The sequence below is a fragment of the Lonchura striata genome, chromosome 6 (assembly GCF_050655825.1).
Source record: "Lonchura striata isolate lonStrDom1 chromosome 6, ASM5065582v1, whole genome shotgun sequence".
Lineage (NCBI taxonomy): Eukaryota > Metazoa > Chordata > Aves > Passeriformes > Estrildidae > Lonchura > Lonchura striata.
The window spans coordinates 32,318,548-32,344,857 of record NC_140708.1 but is presented as its reverse complement, the minus strand read 5'-3'; the positions used below and the strand labels follow the sequence as shown (position 1 = coordinate 32,344,857).

The following is a 26,310-nucleotide window of genomic DNA, read 5'->3' as shown; positions in this document are numbered from 1 at the left end:
AATCTCATGAGCTGTCGTTAAAAATAAATGAGAAAATAGGTTATCCAAGAGTCATTGTAAGGGAAAAATCAATAGGCAGTGTCTATTCACTTGGGCTGTCAAAATCCTTGAAATTTGAACAAAAGTTTCACGTTTAGTGTGCTGTAGGTTTTGAAATGTAAGTGGTGAATGCTCTGTGGGTACAAATTCATTGTGCTGTGCATTCAAACAAGGAGAAACCCTTCTGAAGTTCTGGAGTTCTCTATTAAGACAGTACAGTTCCTTCGTCACCAAGTCAGACATGTAAAACAGTTGCCAGCAAAACTTCAGAAGCAATTTTAGCTAACTGGTGACAAACTCTCTCTTGGAAATAGAGCATTTCTTTCTCTCACCTTGCTCCTCTGGGGTTCCCTCCCACGTCTGGCTCCCAGCAGATGCAGGGAGGGGCTGGAGCCCCAGAGCCTGGGCAACTTCGTACGAGCGCACGCGCCTGGTGCGGAGCCGCGACCAGCGGAGTTTGGGAGTGAGGATTATTGATAATTCGCAGCAGCACACATAATTGATATGGAAAGGGAGTATCATCCTCATTCAGAAACAATTAACTTCCCCCTCCAACACAGCAGTTCAAAGAAGATTCAGCCTTTTAAATATGAATGAGCAGAATTTCAAAATATGCAACTATTAGCTATTACAATGTACACATGGAGTAGGTTTTTTTCTTTAAATATTCTTGTGGCTACCAAATTTAAGTGTGACGTGGATGCAGATCTCCAGGACCCCAAGTTGTGCATGGACTCCAATCACTTAGAAGTGGGGAGGGGAAAATGAGAGCTTCACACTGCTCTTGGATTTTATTATTTTATTTGAGCCACAGCCTCATACAACCCAAAAGTCCAGTTAATTCCTGGTTCAACACAGACAACTGAGACTTTACAGAACATATAAGAATTAGCAGAAAACACTCATTGCTAATGGACATCCAAAAGGAAAACCTTTCCCCAAAGCTCAACAACGCTGAGGAATTCAACAGACTCTTCTGCAGCAGCCCAATGAAGATTTGTACATTGTTAATTTGATTGCAGAAGGTGCATGTTAAATAGAAAAGAACTGAGTTTGTCACTGTCATCTGAATCCATTCAGTCAGTGCAACAAAGGTATATTTAACTAAAATATGAAACAGACTTGCTAACACCGCATTATTTTCTCAGGCTTACAAAGTTAAAAAAAAAATTAAACTGAATATAAATGACTTTGAGCATTTTTTATGACACCCACAGCCTAAGTGATCCAGATAATGTAATCTAACCATCATTATAAACCATGAAATTACAATTCCTCTGGGATGGATATTTATCTCTCTGTTACATACAGAAAGGCGATTAATTAGTGGCTCTTTCAGTGTTTAACATTACTGTGTACAGAGGCTGATTAAAATCTAACTATAGAACAGCTATGATAACTAACATGTAATCTTGGGAAAGTTTAGCTGGGGCACAAAGAAGCACCTTAAAAAGAAATGTACTTTAAAAAATGTACTCTTAGAAGTAGGTAGCTTCAAAATCAAAACACTGACTTCCTTCTAATTTTTATTACACACAGCAATCATGACAATTACTGAGATTTCAAAAACCTCAATATTCAAAACAACTAAACCCACGTCAAATATTTTTGCAAAGTGGTACAATTCACAGAATACCCTTTTTTTGTTTTTTTGAGAAAAGTGTACAGAACATACTCAGGAAGGGAGTCACACTGCCTTGAATGTCTTATTCTGAAATTTAAATGGGAGGGTTTGCCAGGGTGTGTCTGTATATGTCCTGTATGAACAGCACAGCGTGCACATAATGTGTGGGCTAAATTCATATTTCTGGTGTAATTTCACTGGCTCGTGTGGAATGCACCAAAGATGTGTCAATGTGTGTGTGCAGACAGTTTCCTTCAGGATCTCACGGGGGAAAAGAGGACATGGATAATTTCACTTTGGAAGGAATAAACAGAGGCAACTTTAGCAGGTTTTCTTCCCAGAGCATTCCTTTTGTGAATAAAAATACTGGAGGAATTTCATGCAAGGGTGGCTGAAAAATCCCAATTCACTAGTTGTTATTTTGAAAATAATTTCTTACTTTGGTGTCACTGTATCTAGGCATGGGAACTAAGATGTTTGGTCTGGGTGAGAAGAAGGTAGAAGTTTTAAAAGCAAATGTGAACAGAACAGCTCAGCAAAAACTCCAAGGTAACCCTGGTTATGTGTAATTTTTTGAAACTATCAGCTGTGACCACAAGTCAGTATTGGACATAGATTGTATTTTAGTGATGACACACAGAAAGAAAGTGGAAGTAGCTTTAAAATGTAGTGTAAAGAAAGGACACTTTGCCACCCCCACAGCCCCCCATTCCAGGTCCCAAAGAACTGAGCCACTGATTCCTAATCCTCTCCATTGCATCAAGTATTGTGTAGATGCTGCTCTCTTCTGGCTGCCTACACAAATTTTAATATGTAAAATGTTAATAAAAAGTGAAATAAAAGGCTGAGAACAATCAAAGATGGCTTCAAAGTGCTGAGGGCAATGGAGGCACCTCTGAGGCCTTGCTGGGGAGAGGTGACCTATAACCAGTCACCTCATAGTTCTGATCTTACACCATGCAGGCCATGACCTCCTTCAAAATTTCCCTCCTCTCTTCCTGAAGACCTCACTCAGTATGACCCACGTTCATATTTGGAGGCAAGGAGAAAACATACACTTATTTTTCAGGAGAAAATTATGATGCAGATGGGCAGCACTGTCTACTGTGGGCAAACCATGCAGGGCAAGGGGCACAGCTGTGATGCTGTGGGGTGTGCACGTTTGGCCATCTCACACCTCACGGCAACCTGAGTATCAACAGCTCAGTTTTGTATTCTTACAAAAAACACGGACAATGAAATCCAGTGAGAAGGTTAAAATAAAAAAAAAAAAGGAAAAACATAAAAAATTTTCTAAACTCTCAAGTGACCCTTTCATCAGGACAAGGATCTTCAAACCTATCCAGCACAACCAATCTGCCAAACCAAATGTATCAGAGGTCACACCACCCCTCCAGAGAGAGCAGAGGAGGAACAAGATTCCTTTGAATAGGTTGGAGGTAGGAAATAAAGAGGTCACCATGACATCCCCACTGCTCCACTGTGGGGCACAACAGGGTAGAACATTACTGGGGTCTAAGATGACCCCCAGATGGTTGACTTCTTTCTACCCTCTAGTTCCACACTATAGACATGTCCCTGTCAGGCACTTTCGACCACCTTCTCTGCAGATTTCCTCAAGCAGATCTTCTGGGTCAGTCCTATGCTTTAGAGGAGGTGCCACACCCTGCTCCATCCATCTCATGAGGTAACATAAGCCTTGTCTACCTGAGAAAGAAAGAGCTGCTCTGAGGGCAGGTGACACCTGTGTGTAGTGTGACTTCAGACTGTCCAACAGCACCCAAGTCACCGGTCCAAGCTGCAGCACAGCTCAGGCACTGCAAGAAAGCCAAACATCTCATCCTAGAGACAGAAGAAATAACCAACATTGATCTAACCCCACACTAATTCATTGTCCTCCTTAAGGTTCTTAAAAGATCAGATCAGTCTTTAACTCAAGTGCTACCTGGCTATGTCCTACATTCTGCAGCCCTGTTGACCACGCAGCCAGGACACAGGGCTGGGGCTGAAGCCTTGTGCAGGTGAGAGGTGCTGTCCCTGTGACAGAGCAGCTGTGGTGGCCGGGCTGTGCACTCTGTGCACTCTGTGCCACCTGCTTGCGTGGCGCTGGTTTGCTCCTGCAGCGAGAAGGAGAGGAAGCACAGTCCTCACAGCATCCGTGGGACTCGCAGGGATATCTGTTACAATTCATTAAGTAGTGCTCTAAGAAGTTACAATAATAACATTTCAACACAGTTTCCAGAGGGAGTCTCAGAAACTACACGAAAAGCTGACAAGTTTCAATCCATTTATCAAAGCACTCCAAGACAGATGAAACAGCAGAGCTGCTTAGTGAGGAATGTCTCTCTTTCTGGGTGTCCAGAGCATTTCAGTAAATAAAAAGCTCTTTAAAAATAAGTCAATACAATGGAATCCCTTTTGCCTTTTGCCAGCGCTTGTATTACACTTACACCCAAATGACCCTCCTACCTATAATACTGCAGCATTTACATACACATCAAATGGGTGCTTTTCACTTACATAATACATTTAATCCAGGGATTACAGAGCACATTATATATTAAACATTACACCACCTTGTGAGGTAGGCTAGCATTAATGAAATTGTGGTGGGTAAACTGAGGCACAGGCCAGCTTTATTACTTGCCTGTAGTCCAGAGGCAATCAGCGGAAAAGTCATTAAGATGCTGTTCAAACAGCAGAGACACATATGCACCTACTTGAATGGGCAAAATAGCCTGATCCATGTGTTCTAAAGCAACTTCAGCTGCTCATCTGGAGACACTCAGGTCTTGATTTTCTGAGGGCAGGAGAACAAAAGGCAAATAGGAAAAATAAAAAAAAAAATAGAAGGCAAATGTTTGCTGTTAAAAATATTTTTTTTTTTGTATGCCAAACTGTTTACACAAAACAAGAGGCATCCACGACTGAAGGACACTTCAGATGCTGGTCTCAAATAATTTGATTTTCTGAGTAAAGTTTTTTCTAGACCTGCAAAAGGGGTTTTGTTAGGTTTTTGTTCAATAATGTTGGTTTATATTTAGCTTTCATATAGCAGAGAAAAAAAAAATATCTTTGGTTAAGTCTTTGAGCCAAGCATCTAGGATGAAATTTTCAAAAGCACTCAACAGTGGCTTTTGAAAACAGAATTAGGCTAGTTGCTGAGACAAGCTTTGAAAGCCACCCCCTACCTCCTTTAGCATTTTAACTGAGAGCTGATTTCCTCAGCGATGGCACTGTTCCCTGTTTTAGTCTCCCCATCTCATGGCCTTCCCCAGTATTGCTGAGGCAAGTTGGATTTAACGCCAGGAAAGCAGGCAGGAGACAGGAAAGGAGGGAGCCTGTGGTCATGACCTCCCCAGCAGGTCTGCTGCCCCAGAGTGCTGTAGCTGGACACAGGGATGCTCCCTGGGTGGCTCCCACTTTCCAGGCAGCCTTTGTTCTCTTTGTGGGAGCCCTGGCTAATAGAGGTGTACACCCTTCGCCTGATGGGTAGGTGAGGCTATAATTACCTCGTAATAAGGCCTGATTCTTCCCTGCTCTGCACCTCCTCAGCTGGCCAGGAATACTTGTCTAAAGTGGGTGCAAAATGCTACCAGATCAGAAAGATGACATTTTACATCAATGGAAATGACCAGGTGTAAGGAACAAAGGCCTACAATAACAATGCTCTCAACTCTGTTGTCCTTTAATTAAGTAGTTCCTCCAGCAATGACACTAATGAGGCCTTGTTTCCTCGGGGTTGGATTCTCTAGTATCTAAATGGGATGTGAGCTTTTCCTGGGGAGAGGGGCATTTATAATTTCTTCCTCCTAGGTAGTGTCCAATTTGGGTGGATGTCATGCTGCAGCCTCTCTTGGTGAGGATGCCAGTGGGACATCTCTCCTCTTGGCTGCTGATTTCCTGAAACTGAAAGAAATTTTTGAGAGCTCTGCTCTCCTATTACATTTGGCTGAGTTTGGTCAAAAGCTCCAACTTGGCAGGGGATAGGAGGACAAATTCATCAAATGAGACACAGCAAAGACATAAGCCTGTTTCTTCCAGGAAGAGAAGATTAAATAGCATTTTTTATTTAAAAGCAAGTTTTCTAGTGGTGTGGTAAACTCACAGGGTATTTTTTGCTTCCTTGGAACGCATGCCTGGCTGCAACTCCTGCAAGCAGGATCAACAAAAGGAGTATGTACAGACAAATACATGCAGGCAGGACATGCAGCTCAGGCAATAAGCAGTGTTACTTAGCTGGCTACAGAGAGAGCTGGAAAGTTCATTAAATCCACAGAAGCAGCGATCATGTTCACTGGGGACAGTGCTGACCAGACAAGGTCATGGGTCTGAATGGAGAAAGCAACTGAACAAAGAAGCAGCAGTAGAAAGTTTTCTTTGGGTTTGGTCCAGAAGAGCAGTCACAACATGGCAGCCAGCAGGATACATGCACCATAACACTGGCAATGCAGGCTTGGCAGCCTGCTCCAGACCTCTCTGGACAGCAGGGACAGCCCCTTTCCTGTACAGAGTTTAATGGCTCAGAACCACTTAAGGCCCTTGAAAATGTGTAAAACTTCCAACTTTCCAACACTGCTTTCTGGCAGGACAGACATCCAGGGAATGTCTTCACTTTGCATGCTCCTGAACATCCCATCAATGGACAGGCACCAGCCTCGTGAAAAACCTGACATTGCCTTGCAGAGTCCACATCCTTCATCAGTTATGCCACCACCACCCGGTATCTCTTCTTGTGATAGAGCCAAAACACCAAGGGAACACCCAGGCTTCACTGCCACAACTCCAGGATAAATCTGCAGCAGTTCCTCAAACACCACAGTGCCTAGGTGGTGGAGAGATACCAGCTGTGGGTGACACAACTCCTCACACTTAGCCCACCCCACAGAATAAGCAACATTTATAGGTTATCTAGATTTTTTTTGCCAAATTGTTGTTGCCTGGGGAAAAGCAGGCAACAATCCCAAATCCACCTTGGGATGCCTCTCCAACTGCAGACACCATTTTACTTATACTTGGGCACAACAGTCTCCCAAGCAGGTTTTTGAGCCGGGAGGGGCAAACACATTTGTATGTTAGTGGGAGACAGAGTGAGGGCTGGGAGCTCCCCCTCTTTGTGTCTGTCTCTGTTGAACTTGTCTGGTGTGAGATGGAGACAGAAGCAACGCATCCCAACAGTACCAACCTGTTACAGCCATACCTTCAGGAAAAGTCCAAGGAACTACCAGTGGACCTTCCTGAGCAACAGATCAATACAGAGCTTCACATCAGCGGCGCCGTTATTCACGCCACAGGCAGTTGTTTGGATGAAGGGATGAGGAGCGCACAAGTTCACCGGTGCTCAGCACATAAGCTCTTCCTCCCCCGCCCGATAGATGCCTTCATTATTTATGTGTGACAAATAAAAGACAGCAGTGGAAGATGCTAAAGTGTTTCTCAATGTGCAACCCTTTCTGTTTCCCTACACGCACAGGCCGGGACTGTGCACCCAGGCCAGGCTGTGGGCACGCCGAGGAGCTGGTGTGCCACTGCTTAACGTGCACAAAAACCCACTGCCAGGCAGTAGCTGATGAAATATTCACCTGCTACATGCCTCTTTCCCCACGTGACTCTAGAAGTGACAAATTATCCCAAGGAAGTGTGAGGGAACATTGTGGACTCAGATGGATTTGCTCTGCAGCATCCTGTGAGACGTCATCATGCCTCGCTCGCCATTTCTGCTGTCATCCCTGCACAGGGACCCACCGAATGCAAACTGCATTCAGATGTATTGAATAAGAAAAGATCAAAGACTGACTATTATAAAGCAAAGGGAGCCTAACACATACCCTGCCTTTGACTGTTTCTTTTCTTACCATCTTAAAATTCTCCTGAAGCTTCTCCTTCTGTAAGAGGATTATTTACAACCAACAACTGCAACAACACAGAGAAAATATACTTAGAGATAAATACTTTTTCTCCTATAAAAAGTAGCAGTTAAAAATATCTGTTTCAAAACAAAATCTTCCCATGGTTTCATATAAAAACCAAAAAAATGTCAAAACACATGCTGTCCCCTCCAAAAGAAAAAATAAAAGCCTGAACCCACATCCTCCTTGAGTTTATCATAAGCTGTCAAGTTGCTAGAAACTGAACTGTGTAAGACATTGCCACAGCTAACAACTTTACTGGGGATCCACGTGTAGCTCTTTCCCCCCTACGAAAGTCCTACCAGATTTTGAAATGTGAGTGGTGCAGTTCAAAACAAAAAAAGAAAGGGACATGGATTTTTTTTTTATTTAGGATGTGTGCAAAAGTGGTTCATTTACGACTACATATTAAAATAAAAAAGAGTGGATATAAATATTTATGATTGGAAATTTCATTATTTAAAATTATTCTATAAATTTGCTAGTAACTCAAAGATGAATGCCTGCTGTACAGTTTGCAAATTAAGTACCATTATTTTTCTCTTCTGCACTTGAATATTACTCACAGCTAAAGTCATTTAAAGGGGTTAACATCAGCCTTAATTAAATATTAAAGTGTGCCTGTACCTGCTGCTATTGTTGCCCTTAGAATAAGATATAACCTATTTTTGACAAGTTTTCATCTTTCTCTGTGGAAGACGCTACATGAAACCAAATCAGTGGCAAAGAGGAGGGTAATGAATAATCTATTTCATATTCCAGCAGTACCCAGAGCTCTGAGTGGAAAAATATTCAGTCAGATGATAGTATGAGGCTGCTGAGGTACCACATGACGCAGCTAATGTTTAAATAATAATAATAATAATAAAAAAAGAGCGATAAACAAATCATTAGCCCTTAACAGTTGTTTAATGCAATTTGTTAATGAACGTAATGGTGGGGACTAATAATGAAAGAAAATAAAAACGTCTAAACAGGCGCCAAGTTGCCAGTGATGCTCAATTATTTCCTTGTCAAGTTTTTATGATTTAATGAGCTCCTCTGGGACTGACGGCTGTCAGTCAGTCGTGACTTTTTGACACCATTACAACTTCAAATACAGCAGCAGGCAGGCTGTTTTCCTCGGATTTGAAATACTGAAATGATCTGACAGGTTTAAAGAAAAGATGTGCAAAAAAAAAAGGAGAGAGAGAGCGAGAGAGAGAAAGAGAGAGAGAGACACAGTTGCTTTTTCTTTCTTTTTCTTTTTTTTTTTTTTTTTTTCTTCTATGGGGCAGACAATCTCTGGATGCTGTTTGGTAATGAAAACCCAATCACAGAGGTCATTATCTGATGAGGTTTTCTTGGAACTGGCAGGGTTTTTTTTTCTTTATTTCTTTACTTAATGATAACCCTCGATGGGTTTGCCCCGCATGGGATGGTCAGAGCCGCACAATTTTGTTCACCATTAATTTCAGCCTTTGAAGCTCAGAGCTCTGAAGCAGCAGCAAAGAAAACCCCCCACCAAGCTGGCTCCAAAATAAGACAATCCAGCCTGCCTTAAACAGAATAGCAAATGGCCTCCCATCCCAGAGATGGGAACTGACGTCAGTCAAGCTACATTTTCTGATATTTCCCCAAAACGTATAGCATTTAAAACCCTTTAAAACTTAAGAGTCTTTAATTAAATTGCTTTTGATTTTGTATCAGTGCAATATTAGTTTATTTATTCTGTGAGCCCAGCTGTTTAGCAGGGATGGATTTCGCACACAGCACCACGTGTGCATTTTTTAATTTGTCGTTTCTCCACAAAGGCTGGCAACATTAGAAACACTTTGCTCTTTGAGGTTTACATTTGTAAGCACTTGGATTCATTCACAGGAGTGCTGTAAATGTGACCAAACTAGTCCAGGGGAAGCCTGGACCCAGGGGTGTCATCCTACCTGTGGGTGGCTGGGGCTGTGTTCTCAGTTGAAGTCATTCAATCCCACCAAAATGTGTGGATTTGGTGAATCTCACCTGCACACTTCCCAGGCCAAATGAACAGGGTTGAGAGAGGTGTAGTAATGTGTTTTGAAGATGTAATGTCCACCTGAGCACTATTTTACATGTGGGGAGTACACGAGGATGCAAAGCAGGCACAGAAGAGTTATTAACAGGTTAGCATGAGAAACATAGCGATGGCGGGCTCATCAAAAGTGAAGATGAAGGCTTTGCGTGGCAGTCTCTCTCTCTCCCTCATTCCTATCCGAGTGGATGTATCTGATGTGACACTATGCCCTAGATTTATACTGGGATAAGGAAAACTAGCTTCCTTTCAGCTTTTTGCTGATTCCAGCAGGTGGCTAGATAGAGGGCAAAACCTAGTCATAGGTCACTGTTAAGATCAGTAGTCATGAATCAATTCCCATGATAGTTAAATTATTGAGGCAATGCAGAGAATGTCTAGGCAACAGACGGAGCTTAAGATTTCCTTCTTGACAGTTTTCTGCTTTACAAAATATGCATCTCCTAATTTGCCGAGCTGAGGATAAATATCTGCTAATGCTGCCAGGCTTCCTCCTAATTTGTCTGAACTCAGCTCTGTGCCATCACTCGGAGCTAATGGCCAGAGCTCTGCTTACACAACCCAAAGGCTCAGTTGGAGTGAACATCGTGCCTGAAGGCTGGGAGCTGAACACCCAAATATTTCTGTATCTGGGAGCCACGTGGTAAATGCCACACATCTGGCAAGGATGAAAGGAGAGGATGCCCCAGGAGGTGGCTGGGGGGGTCCCATGACCTTGTGACAGTGCAGGGCCATCAAGTTGAGGAGCTGAACATTACTGTGCTGCACAGAGCAACACCTCCTGAAACCTGGGTCTGCACTACCCAGGAATTTTTGTTCCAGCACCATTCTACCAGTGACATGAGCTGATAGAGAAACCCAGCACATAAACCACTTCCAAACTTTGTTGTGAGCTGCATGTAACACTCAGAAAGCAGATTTACCTTACATGCTTGCATTTGTTTCTATGAGTAGCATTTTTCCTGTGGATCCTTTTATTCTACATTTATCACCCTCTTTCTACGTCTTAGCTGTGGCATCAGTACCATATCCTTTCTACAGAGTTATTTGTTTCTATATAGAGAAAACAATGACATTTAGGGCCAACATTAGCCTCCAGGGACAGCACAGCAAATTGGTAGAGTCCACAGGGATGGCAAAACCCCAAAAGTACTAAGGCACACATGAAAATTCAGGGCTCATCTCCTGCCTAATGTGGGGGGAATTTAAAAATCATCAGATTTTTGTTTCCTTGAACATATTTTGGAAACATTTTATGGCTTCAGTACAAGGGCTTAATATTCATCTTAATTTTCAATATTTGTAAGGGATTGCAAATAATGAATTTAAAAGTTATTATAACAATATGAACTTTGTCACATCAGCAGTAATAGACCATTGTTGGAGTTGTAAACTTAAATATAAGCCAAATGACCTCAACCTGTCTAAAAGAGAAGCACAGCCAATAGGAAAAGAGAAACAGCTCATTTACACACAGGTAGATGAAACTATGATATATTATATCAGCTAAAAGCATATATAAATTAACATTTTTACAGTTTCTGTTTAAAAAGGGGAATATCACATCAGAATTTAATACACTCAAAATACTCCAACATGCAGTCTCAACATAGTCAGGCCTGTATTAAAAATCTAGATTGTTTAATGCACTATAATCACACATTTGTTGCTGAACTATTACTTAAGATCTCTTTTCAATCAGCAACAAATAGATAATTATCTTTAAATATCTTCATTAGGGCCTAGTGTGTAATGCTTATCAGTACATATATCAACACTGGAAGATTTAAAAGAGATTCAACGGATGGGCTGTAGCCACAACTACATTTTAAGTAAGTGATGTGTTTTCATGATCTTGATGAAAGTGGAATTGCTTTGAATAAGCAGAAAAGAAAGTCTACCTTTAAACAAAAAATTGTTAATTTGAGTTTTGGATTTACATCATATATTAAACACCATCCTAAGGTTGCTCTCTTTTTAAAACTAGCTACTGTTCTTAACCAGGTTACATCTACTACGATAATGCATGATTGGGAATTAGTCACAGGAGACAGGTTCACTTTCTACATCATTTGGTCTCTGCTTTACTTATATTCTAAATCACAGAAGGTCAGATACTGCTTGATATTCACACACCCTGCACAGCACAAGAAAAGTGCAAAGACCCCTCTTCCTTCATGAAACTCTGGCAACTTACAGGCTAATTGTCTGTGGGTTAATTCGACACACATTAAGTCTTTTTATACCAGAACAAGCCCTCACTCCAACAAATATTAAGATTCTGAAAACACTCAGATAAGGACAAATATGTAAGAAAAAAATAGCCCCACATGCCATCAACTATGCCATCAATAATACAAAATATTTTACACCACTTGCACCTGAGTTGAAGAGTGGAAAAGAGAGGGAGACTCTGTCAGTGCAAGAGAATGATTCATGTGACCACTTTGTCTTAATTACTCAGAACAAGCAGTTTGTTGCTGTTTAGTGAAGAACAAAGATATCAGCGTCCCCTGACAGAAAAATAAATAGCCATCATGGTGGTGAAGATGATGATGACTGCCAGAACAACGATCAAAATCCGGTTTTGGATGATCCTGGAAAAAAGCAGAAGAGACAAAAAAATTGTAGTGAATAAAACAAAATAAACCAAGACAACAGAATATATATAAAAATTATAAAATGAGGTGCACAAAAAAACTGTAGAAAAGACATATACCCGCAATTCAGTATTCCACCATTTTGTGTATCTTGATTATTTTTTACTTCTCCCAGTTTCCAGTGCTTCCAACTATGTCTTTATGTAGTTATTAAATAAAGCTTTTGTATTCAAGAAGGAAAATAATTTTCTGAATTATGCATAAATTTATATACATATTAGAATAAATGAAATAAATTATGTTCCAATTTATTAACCTTCTAAAAACAAATGAAAAAATAGTGTTCAGTCAATGCAATCCAAGCAGGGTGGTCTGTAATAGTAAATGTTATATTTTTAAAAACCATTCTGAAATTTTCAGTAGTTTTAATCTGAAAAGAAACAATTTATTAATTTTCAAGGGATTTTACTATTAAGGAACAAGATTTCAAGGAATCACATGTCAAGAAGATACTCACTTGTACTAAAATACCAAGGGAAAAGTACAAAAGATAGTTTTGAAGAAAAGGATGATATAAAGAAGCAAGTGTCAAACTGTGAAGCTTATGTTGTAAAAGCATCTCTTGTCTCTGTAGCATACCTTTACTTATGGTAATAGGCAATGTTACATTTCTATGCAGTATGAAAAAAAAATGAAGATTAGTGAAAATAAAAAGATGCCAGAAGTAGAAAGTCCTAATATTTTTCAATCATTTGTTGGGAGAAATTCCTGCTTCTAAAATCAGTCATCACATCACTTAATATTTTTCCTAAAATTTATAGGTCAATTAAAATTATTAAATCAAGAAACAGTAGAATTTAAGGCATTTTACAGGAGGATTTTGGATTGTAAGAATTCACTGTTTGTTATTCCATTTTTACAGAGAAGGAAGAATATTTTCACAGGCTCTTCATAATTAGGGACTTTTGCAAAACATACTTGTACATGAAGCTTATCATTAGAATTGGAGAGGTATAGCAAAAAAATCCCAACAACCAAGTGCAATAAAAGCACGCCAAGTTATATATTTTTCTCATGCTTCTGCAAAACAAAACAAAGTCTGCAAGAACCAAACAATGGTAAGAAGAGGTAGAACTGTATTTTGTGAAACATCAAACCAAGTACAACTTGAAGACAAGGAGTGTAATGTGTTAAAATGACCATATTTCATGCAGTGAAAGAGAGAAGAAACTCCAGAGAGCAGAGGGGAGTTTTTCTTAGTGAATGTTTTTCATTTGGATGAGGGTGGATATACATATAAATTATACTGGAAAGTGTAAAGAAAAATGCAGTTTTAACCAACTCCAGCTCTCTCCTTGCTTACCCCCCACCTAAAGGAAAAGCAGTAAATGGATGGATGAAAACTGTCACATCAGACAGACAGCCTCCCCTGTGACACTCTAAAAGGACTGGCTCTCTATCCTCCTGACAGGTTACAAAATGATCACATTTGCTGACACTTCTTCCGCAAAACTGCTTTAGTGTTTGTGTCCACTTTCCTAGCAGGAGATGAATGGGCTGCTTTGTCCTCATTTATCACTTAAAGCTGAACTAAGATCTGTCTCGTTTATTTTTCCCTTCCTCACTAGAAAGGCTCAACCACAGCATTAATTCTTTCGCGATGACAGCTAATTCAAACTTAACAGGCAATATTTACTCTGCCAAAAGGATGAGGAGGAGGGAGGGATGTTTCTCACTCTTTTTTTTCCCTAAAAAAAAAGTGTAACAGGCTAACAAAATAAAGCTAATTAAGGGCTTTTGGTTCTTGTTGGTTTGCACTTCAATTTAACACCTGAACTTACAAGCTTCTCTTTTGTGGCGGGGTGTGACATTCCCTGCCAAACACCTGATAACAAACGATTTGCCCAGGCAAATGCAGGAAAACCAGAATATGTATTTACTCACTCGCCCTCATCACTCCTGAAAGGACACTCAACAAAATTGAAACTCAGCAGTGAAATAAATTAAAAGCATGAAAACTCTTAAAACATTCAGCCTTAAGTAATACACAGTGCAGCTGGCTTGACAACCATTTTATTTGTGGGACGTGGGCCCCAAGGCATCCATAATGCTAATTTACAAAGGATTAACTGTGAGTGAAACTCGCTTAATCTAACACATAGTTAGGCAAAGGCATACATAACATCCTGAGTGTTTAAATCAACTCCTCCTATCTCTGGCCCACCGAAAAAATCATTGCATTGTCTGAGAAGCAAAACTAAAGAAAAATAAAAAAGAAGCATGTAGTCCCCAATATGCTTTATTTTTATACCCTGTTAGTACACACCTGATTGCAAGATTATTTAATCACTGCCCATGTCTTTAAAATCCTTTTCAAGAAAACATTGAGTGAGGCAAGCCACCACCTGTATCTGTTAATTGAAGGTTCACTTACAGTGTGAATCTAGGAAATACATATCAAAGTTCAATTTCTAGGAATCTGAATTAGTCTGCACAGTGCAGCAAAAGAATATCATATTAAAAGGAACAAATTAATCATGAAATAGGATGGATGTTATCAATAGATTCCTACACTGAAGCATTATATACTTTTAATATTCAAGCCAACAGTTAAAGATTAATTTTATGTCTTTAAAAAGGAATATCGTTGAGTTTTACTGTTTTCCTTTCAAGTGAGCAAGTAAAATTAAACTAACTGCGTACTGCCCAAAGGATGGGGCTGGGAGGAGAATGACAGAGCTGTTTGGCAGCAGCAGGACAGTCCCAAGGAGGACTCAGTGGTGCCTGCTGAAATCTGAGTCTGGGAGCTGCTGCTAAGACAGAGAACACAAGTTCTGGGTGTCAGCACATTTCAGATCTCAAAGTCAACAGGCAAGGACGACCCTTCAGAGTAAAGAAAAAAGGAAGAGGAAAGGGGGTTTTGAGTGATCCAAGACAGTCAAGCCAGCTCACAGTTGTAGAACAATGGTTGGCATTGGCAGGACCCATCTGTAGGGAAGCCTATGGTACTGTCACAGCCAGACACTGCCAGTGGGTATTGCTCTAGGCAAAGCATCAAGGAATTTAAGTGGGGGAGGGAGTGATAATACCAAAGGAGAAGAAAATGGGGCCTAATGCTCGCTACAAAAAAATCCCAAAGGCTAACATGCTCACAAGAAGCAGATGATAGTCTTTTATCTCTATTACACCTTAAATTCAATAAAATCTGGTGAATGAGGAAGCCCAGATTTTTCTTTGAAAATGCAAAGCATGTTTACAGGGTAAATAATTTAGGAAAGAATATATACTTGAAAGAAGACACCCATTGAAACATCCATGGCTAAAATGCCTGAAGGCAAAAACTTGTGCATTTGCATGCTGCATTTTATTAAGTTAGCACACTGTAGCTTTAAAAGAATGCATGGCCAAATTAAGAGGAATGTGTGACTGAAACATCAAGGATTCCTCAAGTTTACATTATGAATCACAGTGCTGTTGATACGAGATGAATTAACCATTTAGTTGATGCAGCTTAGGCACTGAATTCACACCAAGTTCTGCTGGAGCCCTGTGCGGGAGCTCGTTAACAGCCAGTGTCTACTGTTCCTTTCATACTCGGCTCTAGGAGCACAAGGGCTCATTCTACTTTGAGTTAGAAGACACAAAAAATCTGTGCTTTTAAACCAAGCTCCATCTAGTTTATTATGGAGAGCAGCCTGAAATATTTGGGTGCAAAACCACACAGAAACCATAACTAAAGCAGACGCAAGGGTAACGTTAACTGACGCATTGAAGAGCACGGGACTAAAAACACAGAAAGCACATCCCTCTCCTCTCGAGTTTCCTTCTGCTCCACCTTTCCAGATGCCTGACCCTTTATCCTGGCTTCTGGTCACAGTGCCTAATCTCCAGTCACTGCTGTGCTGGAGGGTGCCTCCAGCCAGGACACCATTCGCTTTTGAGGATCACGTCCTTGCTGCACAGGGCAACCATCACTCTGCAGAACAGGTCCCACATGCACTACCAAACCCTGATGTCCCTGGAAAATCTGTTCCCCTCATTGGCAGAATTTGTGCTGCCTTTCCACATTTCAAACCCCCAAAGGATTCGCGCCTGTCCGTGGCTTCACGTACACACACACACACACACACACACACACACACACACACACACACACACAATGGGTCTAACTCTGTTTGTGCCATGTTTAGATCTGCTCTGTATAAACACAAAGCAGCTCCCGAATAAGCTTTTGCAAACCTTACATTAAGGATGCCAACCGTGTTTAAACCTTTTTATAAAACTGCATTCATTAGCAGGGGAGTGCACGACATCTATATGGGTTCAGCCTGATGTCTTGCACATGTCTTAGTGCCTGATTGACCAGCATTGAATAATGATGCCTTGCCATTAAGCACTGATGGTACAATAACAATTGTCATGAAAATCAGCAATCACGGTAACATGTTAACAAAATGCAGGATATAAACGAACCAGTGCAGACTCTGGGTGGATACAGAGTGTGTCCTTAACTTGAGGACTACAAATAAAATACTGCAAAAAATTTCCTACAGAAGCTCAACTCTGACACTGATACAAATAAAAAAAAAAAACAAAACCAAACAAATGGCTTGGGGGATCAGTTAGCACACATTCATTACAACACAGGGCTTTATTCTTAAAGGAGGCATCTTGAAAAATAGTGTCCTCAAGAACACAGACTGATTGATGACAGAGCACTGTCCAACAGTATTTCACTGTAATATGTATTTATGATTTAACTAGAAGTGATTCCTATCAGTTTACTGGACAGAAAGGCTTGCTTTGTATACAAAAATCACATCTTAAATGGTCACTTTGAATACTTGGCTATTGCATTTTTTGCGCCCTTTTATTTCTGATTGGCAGTTTTTGCTAGCATGAAAGAAAATAGGTGCATGCAAATCAGTGGCAAGCGATTTTTAAGTGTCCAATAGTCATGTGCAAATTAGTAGATTCAAACAAACAATAAGTGTGGGTCTAGTTAAATAGGCAAAAACATACCAGGCAAAATTAATTGTGCATTTAAAGTAATACAGCTATACTCACATAGCTTCTGGACAGACACAATTATTACTATATATAAGGACATCCTTGTTACGATGAGTTTTCAAATGGAAGTACTAAACCCCACACAGGGGAATAAAATGTTATGATTGGTAAAGCAAAGCCTTAGATACATAATGATAAATCTCAAGTTCAGGGTATCTGGGGGCTGTTCAATCATTCACATCTTCAGGTTTAAAAATGCTTTTCTTAAATAAAAGCAACTGAAAAGAATGAGACAGGCTGTGGCAAAAACATAAAGACATGGCAACCTACTGTAATAAAAGAGTAAGAGAACATTGCCTAGCAGAATTATAGCTGGCTGGAAGTATCTGACTTGAAACATTTTTCATCATTAACAACTGAAATTAGAAAACAGAAATACCAGTGGAAAAAAAAATATCTGCACAACTTGCATATGATTCCTTGGCCCTCTTCTAGCTGACCATGGGAAAAGTGAGGAATTTGGAAAACACTCAAGGTTTTTCCTCTTCCCCACCACAAACTCTGAAAATATGTTTATGTCTTTGTTCTCAGGTCAGAAGACCTAATTACATTGTAATTGACATTGTATATTTAGATGTGAAAAGGCTTTGGGGGTGGTGGACCCCCCCATGGCTTACTGGGAACAAAAAGACCACACTTCCTAAGGTCCACCTTCAGTCTGCAGACTGCTCCTAGCAGAAGCTTCTTCCATGTTCTCTGAATTCCTTCCCAAAGGTGCCTCTTTGTAAGAACTTGGGAAAATCTATAAAAATTGCTGAAAACTGAGCAGATAGCAAAATGAAACCCTCAAAAACAGAGGGCTGGTGTTTAAGAAAGGATGGGCTTTTTCTAGCTGATTTTCTAGCAGGGTTTATTGAAAGGCCATACAGGGCACCTACGATTTTGTTGATAGGACTGAGGAATTGTGCAATGCTATGTCCTCTAGATTTAAAGTTCAGTCTTAAGGACTGGGACTGTCTACTTGTAATAACATAGATACCAATCTCTAGTTATAATATTACACTCAAACCACATCAATGTGTTTCCACCTGGGCCCTGAATGAAAGAATGAGTCATGTAATAACAGGTGCAGGGAAGTAGTCACACTATCCCACTTTAAACATCTAAATTATATCTAGCTAATCTCTCTCAGCTCCCCATATATAAGCTCAAGTCTGCACTGAACTGCCCTCTCTGCCTCCTGGCCATATATGCACCCCAGCAGTGCTGGTCAGCTAGGTTAGGTGCCTACAACATAGGAATGAATATCTCTAAAAGCTTGAACATGAAGTCCAGACAAGGAAGCTTGCTAGCTCTGAAGGCAAAATCATACAGAAAGGCACAAGCATATTGTAACGTGTGTGTAATCTCCCATCAATCAGAAAGATTGCAGAGATGAAACTCACCAGTGAAGCAGAAGATGCTAATCAATAATTAGCCAGTAAAGACTTTGATCCATCATCTCCTTTTAATGGATCCTATATTTGCACATTAAATTTTGACCAGAAGCAAATATATTTTTCCTTTGACAGTTTTTCTGGAGGAGTAAAAAAAGGATATCCCTCTCTTGGCTGAATGCCTGCTGAAACATATTAGCCTTCCTTGACTCAACTATGTTTTTACCTTGCTGTGTCATCTTCTTTTAATCTTGCCATAGATTAAAACTTTAAATTATTTTGATTATATCTGATAGCTAAAATGCTTCTGGAGAGATTTAATTAATAATAGAAATCTTGCAACACATTCCAAATGAACAGCATTGAGTATAGTGCTATTTGGTAGCCATCAGGGTTATCATGGCTTGCATGAGCCTTCTCTCAAGGAGCTGGCAGTCTCAGGAAGTGAAAATTGTACCCAAGTGAGGGGGGGTGTACGTGGGGAGTGAGAGGGGACTAACTGGCCTGGGAAGGAGAGAGATCTACAGGAACGATTTGAAATCAAATGTGGTAACAGGGAACGCCTGATCGAGGACCTCATGGATGTGCAACTAAAGGTCAAAACACAAAATTGAAGGGTGCTGAAAATCTTGTACTAGTCAGATTTTATTCATTGCTTATTTTAAAAACACATTGCAAGGCACTTCTGAAGGATGAAAAATATCCTTCTGCTCCTGAGACCCTGACATGGAAGGGTTTTGATGCAACTTCACCTTTCTGCCATCTCCATGTCCACTCCTTCCACTGAGGGAATCAATTAGATTATGAGTGTCACTAGGAGGCACAGTGGAGCTTCTGGGGCCATGGAAAATCACCAACCAAAATGAGAGAGGGACTAATTCATGCAGAGCACAGGCAACACCAGACCCCTTTGGCAAGTCTAAATGATGATAACATACACAGTGGCAACTGCAAGTGGAAGGAGTCAAGGTTGTCTTAATCTCCAACCAGCCTTTCTCAGGGTACTGAAGTATCAAGAAGAACAAATCACACATTTAGTCACCTGAGCATGACTAAGAACCATAGGCCTTAGCAAACATTACAAGAGCTTTAGCAAGAGCTCAGAGGGAGGGTGGATAGCCCAGCTGTCGGTGCAGTGGCATTCTTCAGCACGTTGGGTACATGAAACCCTGGTCCCCAAACAGTTAATAGGAAAAAAAAGCCCCAACCCCCTCATCAGCACTCAAAGCTAAAGCAATTATTTCTCCAGCAGAAGAAATGTATGCAAGCTATAAAATGACAAGAACGTACAAGATCTCATATTGGCTTTTATGATAAATATAGTTAAATTTACATTCTGTGCAATTTAAAGAAAACAAAAATGTCAAAAGTCTGCATCTTATCAAATTCCATAATCATTAGAAGCCACTAAAAGATGTATCTTAAACAGATGAAAGGAAGTAACGTCTTTCACCCTGCCTCAATTTAATTAATGACTAATCTACAGGTTTTAGGTGTGACAAAGCTGGAGAATGGACACACACATTCTTTTTGCATTATTTTCTTCTGATTACACGATATTTGACTGGGCATCTTTTTGTATGGCAAGTTTCCTACAATTGTCTTAACAATGTTGACCTCTTTTGTAAAAACCTGAAGGCATCTGCAGCAATTGTTCCTGAAGATCTGCTATCCAAAATGTTACCATTTCATGGCACTTCTTGAATGATAGAATAGAATTTTTTTTTGGTATATATTCATTTTTTTTCAAATGCTATAAAAGAAAGGAAAACAATCATGGCTAAGGCCATTTGTGAGATGGCATTAAAAGAGCCTATTCTGAGACAGATAAAAATAATGAGAATCTTTCTGTCAAGAAGGATTTAGAAAATATCACGAGCATTATTAAAATTTAATTTTTTACTGTGCTTTTTGGTTCCCCCTTTTCCAGTGATAATGAGCAGGACTGCACACCTCCACAATGCTAGTACTTGTTTTGAGCAATAAATTCAGCCTTCCAGTCTGAAGACATTTCAGACAACAATTTTGACTGCTATAGGCTTATTTTTCAACCTTTTCTGTGCTTTGAGTCTTCCTATAAAAACCAGTTCATAAGCTAATTTTCCACTAGGCCAGTGGAACAAATAAAAATCAATTTTTGCCCAACCGGTTCAGAGAAAACCTGGGAACAGTGAAGACAGAACAGTGAAAAATAAAAAGAATCGATGTATTCACAAATGGTTTACCTGATAGAGAACTATCAAATTAGTTGTCAGGAGATACTTGCCACTATGAAAGTATTTTCTTTTCAGCATGTTACAGTATTTCTATTAGGGGAGCAGAGAAGCCTCTACTTTGTCGTGACCTCAGACACCTTGGTTTAACAACCACGTCGAGCTTCCAAGTATTTGGTAAAACCACAGGGCACAAAGTCACGGTGCAAGAGCCCCTCGCAGGTCTTGCAACCAGAGGGACCTGCAAGCCCAACTGGCTTAGGGTGGGTGTAAGTCTTCATGATCTCCTGCAAGGCACAGAGATTCCTCTCTCACAGAAGGCAGGGAGACATCCATGACCTCAGGCCAACCTTGTCAAGAGGAATTTGGTCCATCAAGAGAGGGAAAAATCATAAAAAGCACTGCCCTCTGTTAAAACCCCAAGTGTTCAGGAGAACACTGAAGACTAAGCAGTTTAATCCTTTGGACAGCAGAACACAAATTTCTCCAAAGATGGGAATCCCATTTATAGACTTCAAAACTTCCAGAATCTCAAGGACATCTCAGGGCACAGGCTTTAATATCAGGGCCCAATCCATTTCATCGTCTTCTCCAATAACTGGGCAAGTGTTCCCAATCCCTATCCCATCCTGAGAAGGGATGGGATAGGTGCTCATGTCTGTCTGTCTGCAGCCAGAAGAGTTTGTCTGGAAAATTGATTGAAGAACAGAATCTGCTTTTTAATACAAATTAACCATCGCTGCTGTGGAAATAAAACAAATTTATAATTTACAAGCTAAAATATTAAGGAAGCTATTTTTAAGTACCTATAATCTTCACTCTGGTATGTAGTATTTTATACACTCCTTTATTTTTATGAGTTGGCATTAGAATGTGACTCATTTTAACAGAAAAAAAAGGATTAACTACGTTACTCAGAAGTAAAGCTCCATGTTACCTATTTAAAATATTGTAACATACCATGGAGACATCATTTCTAGGGCCAAACAAAGCATTACTCAATGAAGAAATGGCATGACATATAAAATATTCAGCAGAGGAAGGGTATTTGGAGCTAAGCAGTTTCACTGGCAATAAACAGCATCATAATAAATAGTGTGCATGTAGGAAAAAAAAGAATACCTGCTCTTCACTATTTGAGATGTAACACCTTATTGGGGGAAACGAATTAAGATACTACTCTTCCACTCAGCACATGCAGGGAAAAACTAAAACCACCACACATTTTGATTCTGAATCTCTTACAACTGATGCTAATTTGCTTATGATATCTGCCTGATTTAGAGCTAATCTTCTGTAAATTAACTCCTAATGCTGTCTGAAATAATCCTCTTAATGCTGGTCTGTCTTGAGTACTTTATATCAAACACCATGAAATACACAAGCATACACAAGGCGTTCAGCAGCTGTAGTGCTGCTGGCTGTGGAGAGTATTTGCTGTGCCATGAAGGCACAGAGCTGTGGGGCCCTGGGGCAGCTTGGGGACCACTCTGGTTGTCCCCTTGGAAGGGGACAGCAAGCCACAGCCGTGTCCCACCACCCCACCACCTCCTGACCACCAGAGAGAAGAGGAGGCTCAGACTCCTGACAAAATGGTGCAGGGGGGTACAGCTCCCTGCTCCAGAGCTCCCACCTCCAGCAGCACATGATAATGAGAAAAAGTAAACCACTCAGGCTTTGAGATTTCCCAGCAATGAGATCTGTGTTAAACAGCACTAATTATCAGCTGGAAGCCTAATCTGATAACGGGTTTGAGAAGACAGAGACAGACCATTTTGTTTCTTCAGTGGAGGAAAATATTTTTAAGGGTGTTGCTTCAGCATCAGCCAGCTTTATAATTATTGTCAGTGTGCTTATAACTCTGTATTCAAACATTTATTTTTTCTGCTAAATCCACTGGAACAATTTTCTCCCCAGTATTAATTTAATGATAGAGCAAAAAACCTAATTGATATTGGTGAGCAATGCAACACAAACACATTATTTTCTTGGGTTTTGAAACAAAAATGGCAGACACAACTTTAACTGAATGGACTTCTTTATGTTTTAACAGATGGTTTATTGGCCCAGACTCCTATATATAACAAGCACAATTCCAAAAGCAATACCTTTTTAACTGAAAAATTCGTGTATTTTTACTATGTACAGGTAACTTTGTCAGGTAAAAGTCTTTTAAAACTCTTTTAGTACATGGAGAGTTGTTTAGAAATTATATTCTCACCATAGCAAGTGCTTATAGGAGGGTATTAAAAGAAAAAAAAATCTATTGTTCAAATAATCCTTTATTGGAACTTGCTTTTTCAATATATTAAAGAACAGATAAAGCGCAGTGATCACTGAGCTGTATGTGTCCGACAGCCCTTCAAGAGACTTGTGGAAATGTATAAAACAAGCAGTGATACAATCCTTTGCCAAACACTGTCATAAATTTTTTATTTGGCAGCTAACATTCTCACTAGCTTTCTTGGCAGCAATTGGGACCTTTAGCAAGAAAGGTGCAGGAGAAAAATACCTTGTTTAGAGATGTTTTCAACACTTTCTGGGATTTTTCAGAACTTCTGCCTGCAGCATATTTTACAACCACAGTCTCAAGTCACCTGATGAGTGGGTGGTGGTTTTAAACTTTTTTTTTTTTATATAGACAGCCTACTACTTCCCTCTGGCCTTCAGCCTAGGATGTGTGTGGAATGGGGCTGTGTGTTCCTCAGAGATACAAGTGGTTGCTCCTCTCTGTCTAGACAAAAAAACTTGAAAATAATATCAGAATGTACCTTTCATTGCTCCTGATACTATCTGTATCTTATTCCTGGGTGACAGAGATAAATGAAAGTCAAACATATGCTGATTACTTTTGCATTTTTCTCAGGAGATATCTGCAGAAGAGCTGGTCACAGGTACAGCTGCCCTGGCCAGCCAGTGGGTTGCTGAGAAACAGAATTGGGAAACAGATTTCTGTGCCCAGGTCCAGAGGTTTTTTTGTTTGCTTGTTTTCCTTTAATATACTGAACTTAACATATGATGCATTACCTTCCTCCACGAGCCCAGATGTGCTGTTGTATATCTAACAAACCCACTTCTGGAAAAGATATTCTATATTTTGGTATTTCATCATTTCAGAATAAAAAGAAGATGAATCCACTTTACATTTCAGCAACTTCCTCCAAAACTTTCACAACATTAAGATACACTTGAATTCTTCACATGAACAGAAAGGAAACAATCCTTAACAGATGTGGACAAGAAAAACACCTTATCTGCCTCAAATGACAAAGGCTGGAATTTAGTTTTAGACAGCACACATTACTTTAAGTAGTGCTGTTACAATGACAAACACGAGCGAAAAGGCTTCCCCAGCCTGTGCTCCAGCTCTGCCTGTCGTGCTCAGCAGGGGCATCACCCCGAGGAGGTTTCAGAGCCCACACAGACATCTAGTGGCAGGTGGGAACACTGCACGGTGGCACCGCCACCTGGCACCGCGCCCAGGTCCTGAAGCCCGGCCAGGTGAGCTCGCTTTGCCACGGCTGTGGTTGGGCAACCAACAGGGAAAGATGTGCTCCCTCTGTGCCATCCCAGTGGTCATGGGGAGACAGCTGCTCTCCTGGCAACTCTGGCTTTCCAAATTTGCATTATTGATTCTCTTCAATTAAATCAGAGCTCTTTTTGTCTTTCTGAGTACCTTTAAATGTCTCTCTCCATGCTGCTGTTTTATTTTACTTAAAGATTGCAGAGGTTAATTATGTAGCATCATTTGGAAGTTTCTCTGAGCGTGGCTATGCCCAACGCAGCTGACTGGAACACACCGGTGCAATGAGACTTTACAGACAGCAAAAAACACACACAATGAGAAAGTCCAGTCAATAATAAATTCTAAATGGTTGGAGGAGGAATATGACTTGCTCCACAGTCCATATCAATCAATGGAAAGATGCCTAAAACTTCAGTGGGGTTTGAATCCCACATCTGCAAAGGATATCAAGCGCCACAGTTCTGCACAGAGTTGTAAGAGCTCAGTGCCCTGATTCTGCTCTGTTACACCATTTTAAATCAAGCAGTACTCAGTGGTGTCATAACCCTGTACATCTGTGTCAGACCCTGTGTTGCAAGGACAGACTTGATGCCAAGAATGCAAAACAGATGTTGCTTTCCTAATGTTTTCTTGTTGCCCTTTAAGTTGTTTTCATGGGGTTCTGTTTTCGTTTTGGGGAGCAAAACAGGTCGACAGGACTTTTCAGAGGGCAGACTGGAGGAATGCTTCTGCATCTTCCTTTTTATTTTGTGTGCATGTGTGAATATGCAGAGGCTTTGAGTTAGAACTGGGAATTTTTTTTTTTTTTTAAGCTTCATTTGAGCTATGCTCAGTTCCCTTGGGGCAAAGGGAAAGGTAGCTATTTGTGGATGGGAAAAAGAGCTTTTGTGAACAGAAAAACTGCATCACCAAACGGCTTAAGAAAAAGATTTTTTGAAGTTATTTGTTACTACTACTTTAAGAGGAAACAGGGATAAATATATCTTTTTTGCATGTTGACTCATTAACAAATTTAGCAATAAACACCTTGCAATTAAGTCCACTAGCTTACTGCTGTCCAGAAGTTTCTCAATACTCTGCACAGAAGGTTTGGAAAACACATAACTAAGAAATGGTGAAGGCAAATCCCAACAGCTTGCTCAAGCAAATCTAGCCAAGGCTTAAACTCACTTCTGAACACTGAAATTCGAGATGCTGTATCAAATAAGCAGCTCTTTTTCCCTGAAGAGAAGAAACTGGGTGTAGCTAACCTAGTGCATAATAGGTTTATTCTCATTCACAAAACAGGAATTACTTTATGGCCCCAAAGTAAAACTAGCAGAGAAATATACTGGCAGATTTGCTGCAGATGTGTGTTGTGACACGTATGCAGGGAATCTGCTATTAATCACACACTAAGATTTTAATATTATGTAGGGTAATGCAGGCAATCATTATGGTAGAGGTTCTGGATGCATAACAGCCTAACCCACAAATGGGTCTTTTAAATTTAACTCATTTGAGCTCACTCTCACACTGCACCAGCTGAATTCCCTGGTTCATCCCCCCACTCTCCACTACATACATTTATTTCAATATCTATTGTGCCTTTCTTTTTGTGCTTGTCCTCTGCTTCTTTTCTTGAGACACGACAGTTGTTGGGGAAAGTGCAGCTTTTCAATTCTCCCGTTTGCCAGACTATGACAGGAATGTTCTTGTTAGAGGGGCTGTTTGTGAGACCCCTGGACATGTACCCAGCACAGGAAACAGTCTGGCTCAAATCCTGGAAAAGCCATTCTTCACCTGAATCCTTCAAAATTTGTGTCTGAACATAACTAGAACCTATGTATCCATACCCGGGCTAAGATTACTATGGACAATTATACCGTGGAAATGCATTATTCTGACAAAGCAATCAATCACGTTA

At 40.3% G+C, this 26,310-nt stretch overlaps 1 protein-coding gene across 11 annotated transcripts in view; it reads right to left on the bottom strand.

Moving 5' to 3' along the window:
- Positions 1-823: 823 nt before the first annotated feature.
- Positions 824-26,310, bottom strand: part of VTI1A (vesicle transport through interaction with t-SNAREs 1A) — a 266,161-nt gene continuing 240,674 nt past the window's right edge. For 10 of the 11 annotated variants that reach the window (XM_085583713.1, XM_085583712.1, XM_085583715.1 and 7 more), the window contains one exon: positions 824-12,216. In XM_085583713.1, coding sequence (XP_085439839.1) covers positions 12,123-12,216 — 94 coding nt within the window. In that variant the 3' untranslated portion in view covers positions 824-12,122. The remainder of the gene's footprint in view (positions 12,217-26,310) is intronic. The other variant, XR_014956324.1, reaches the window with a different exon arrangement.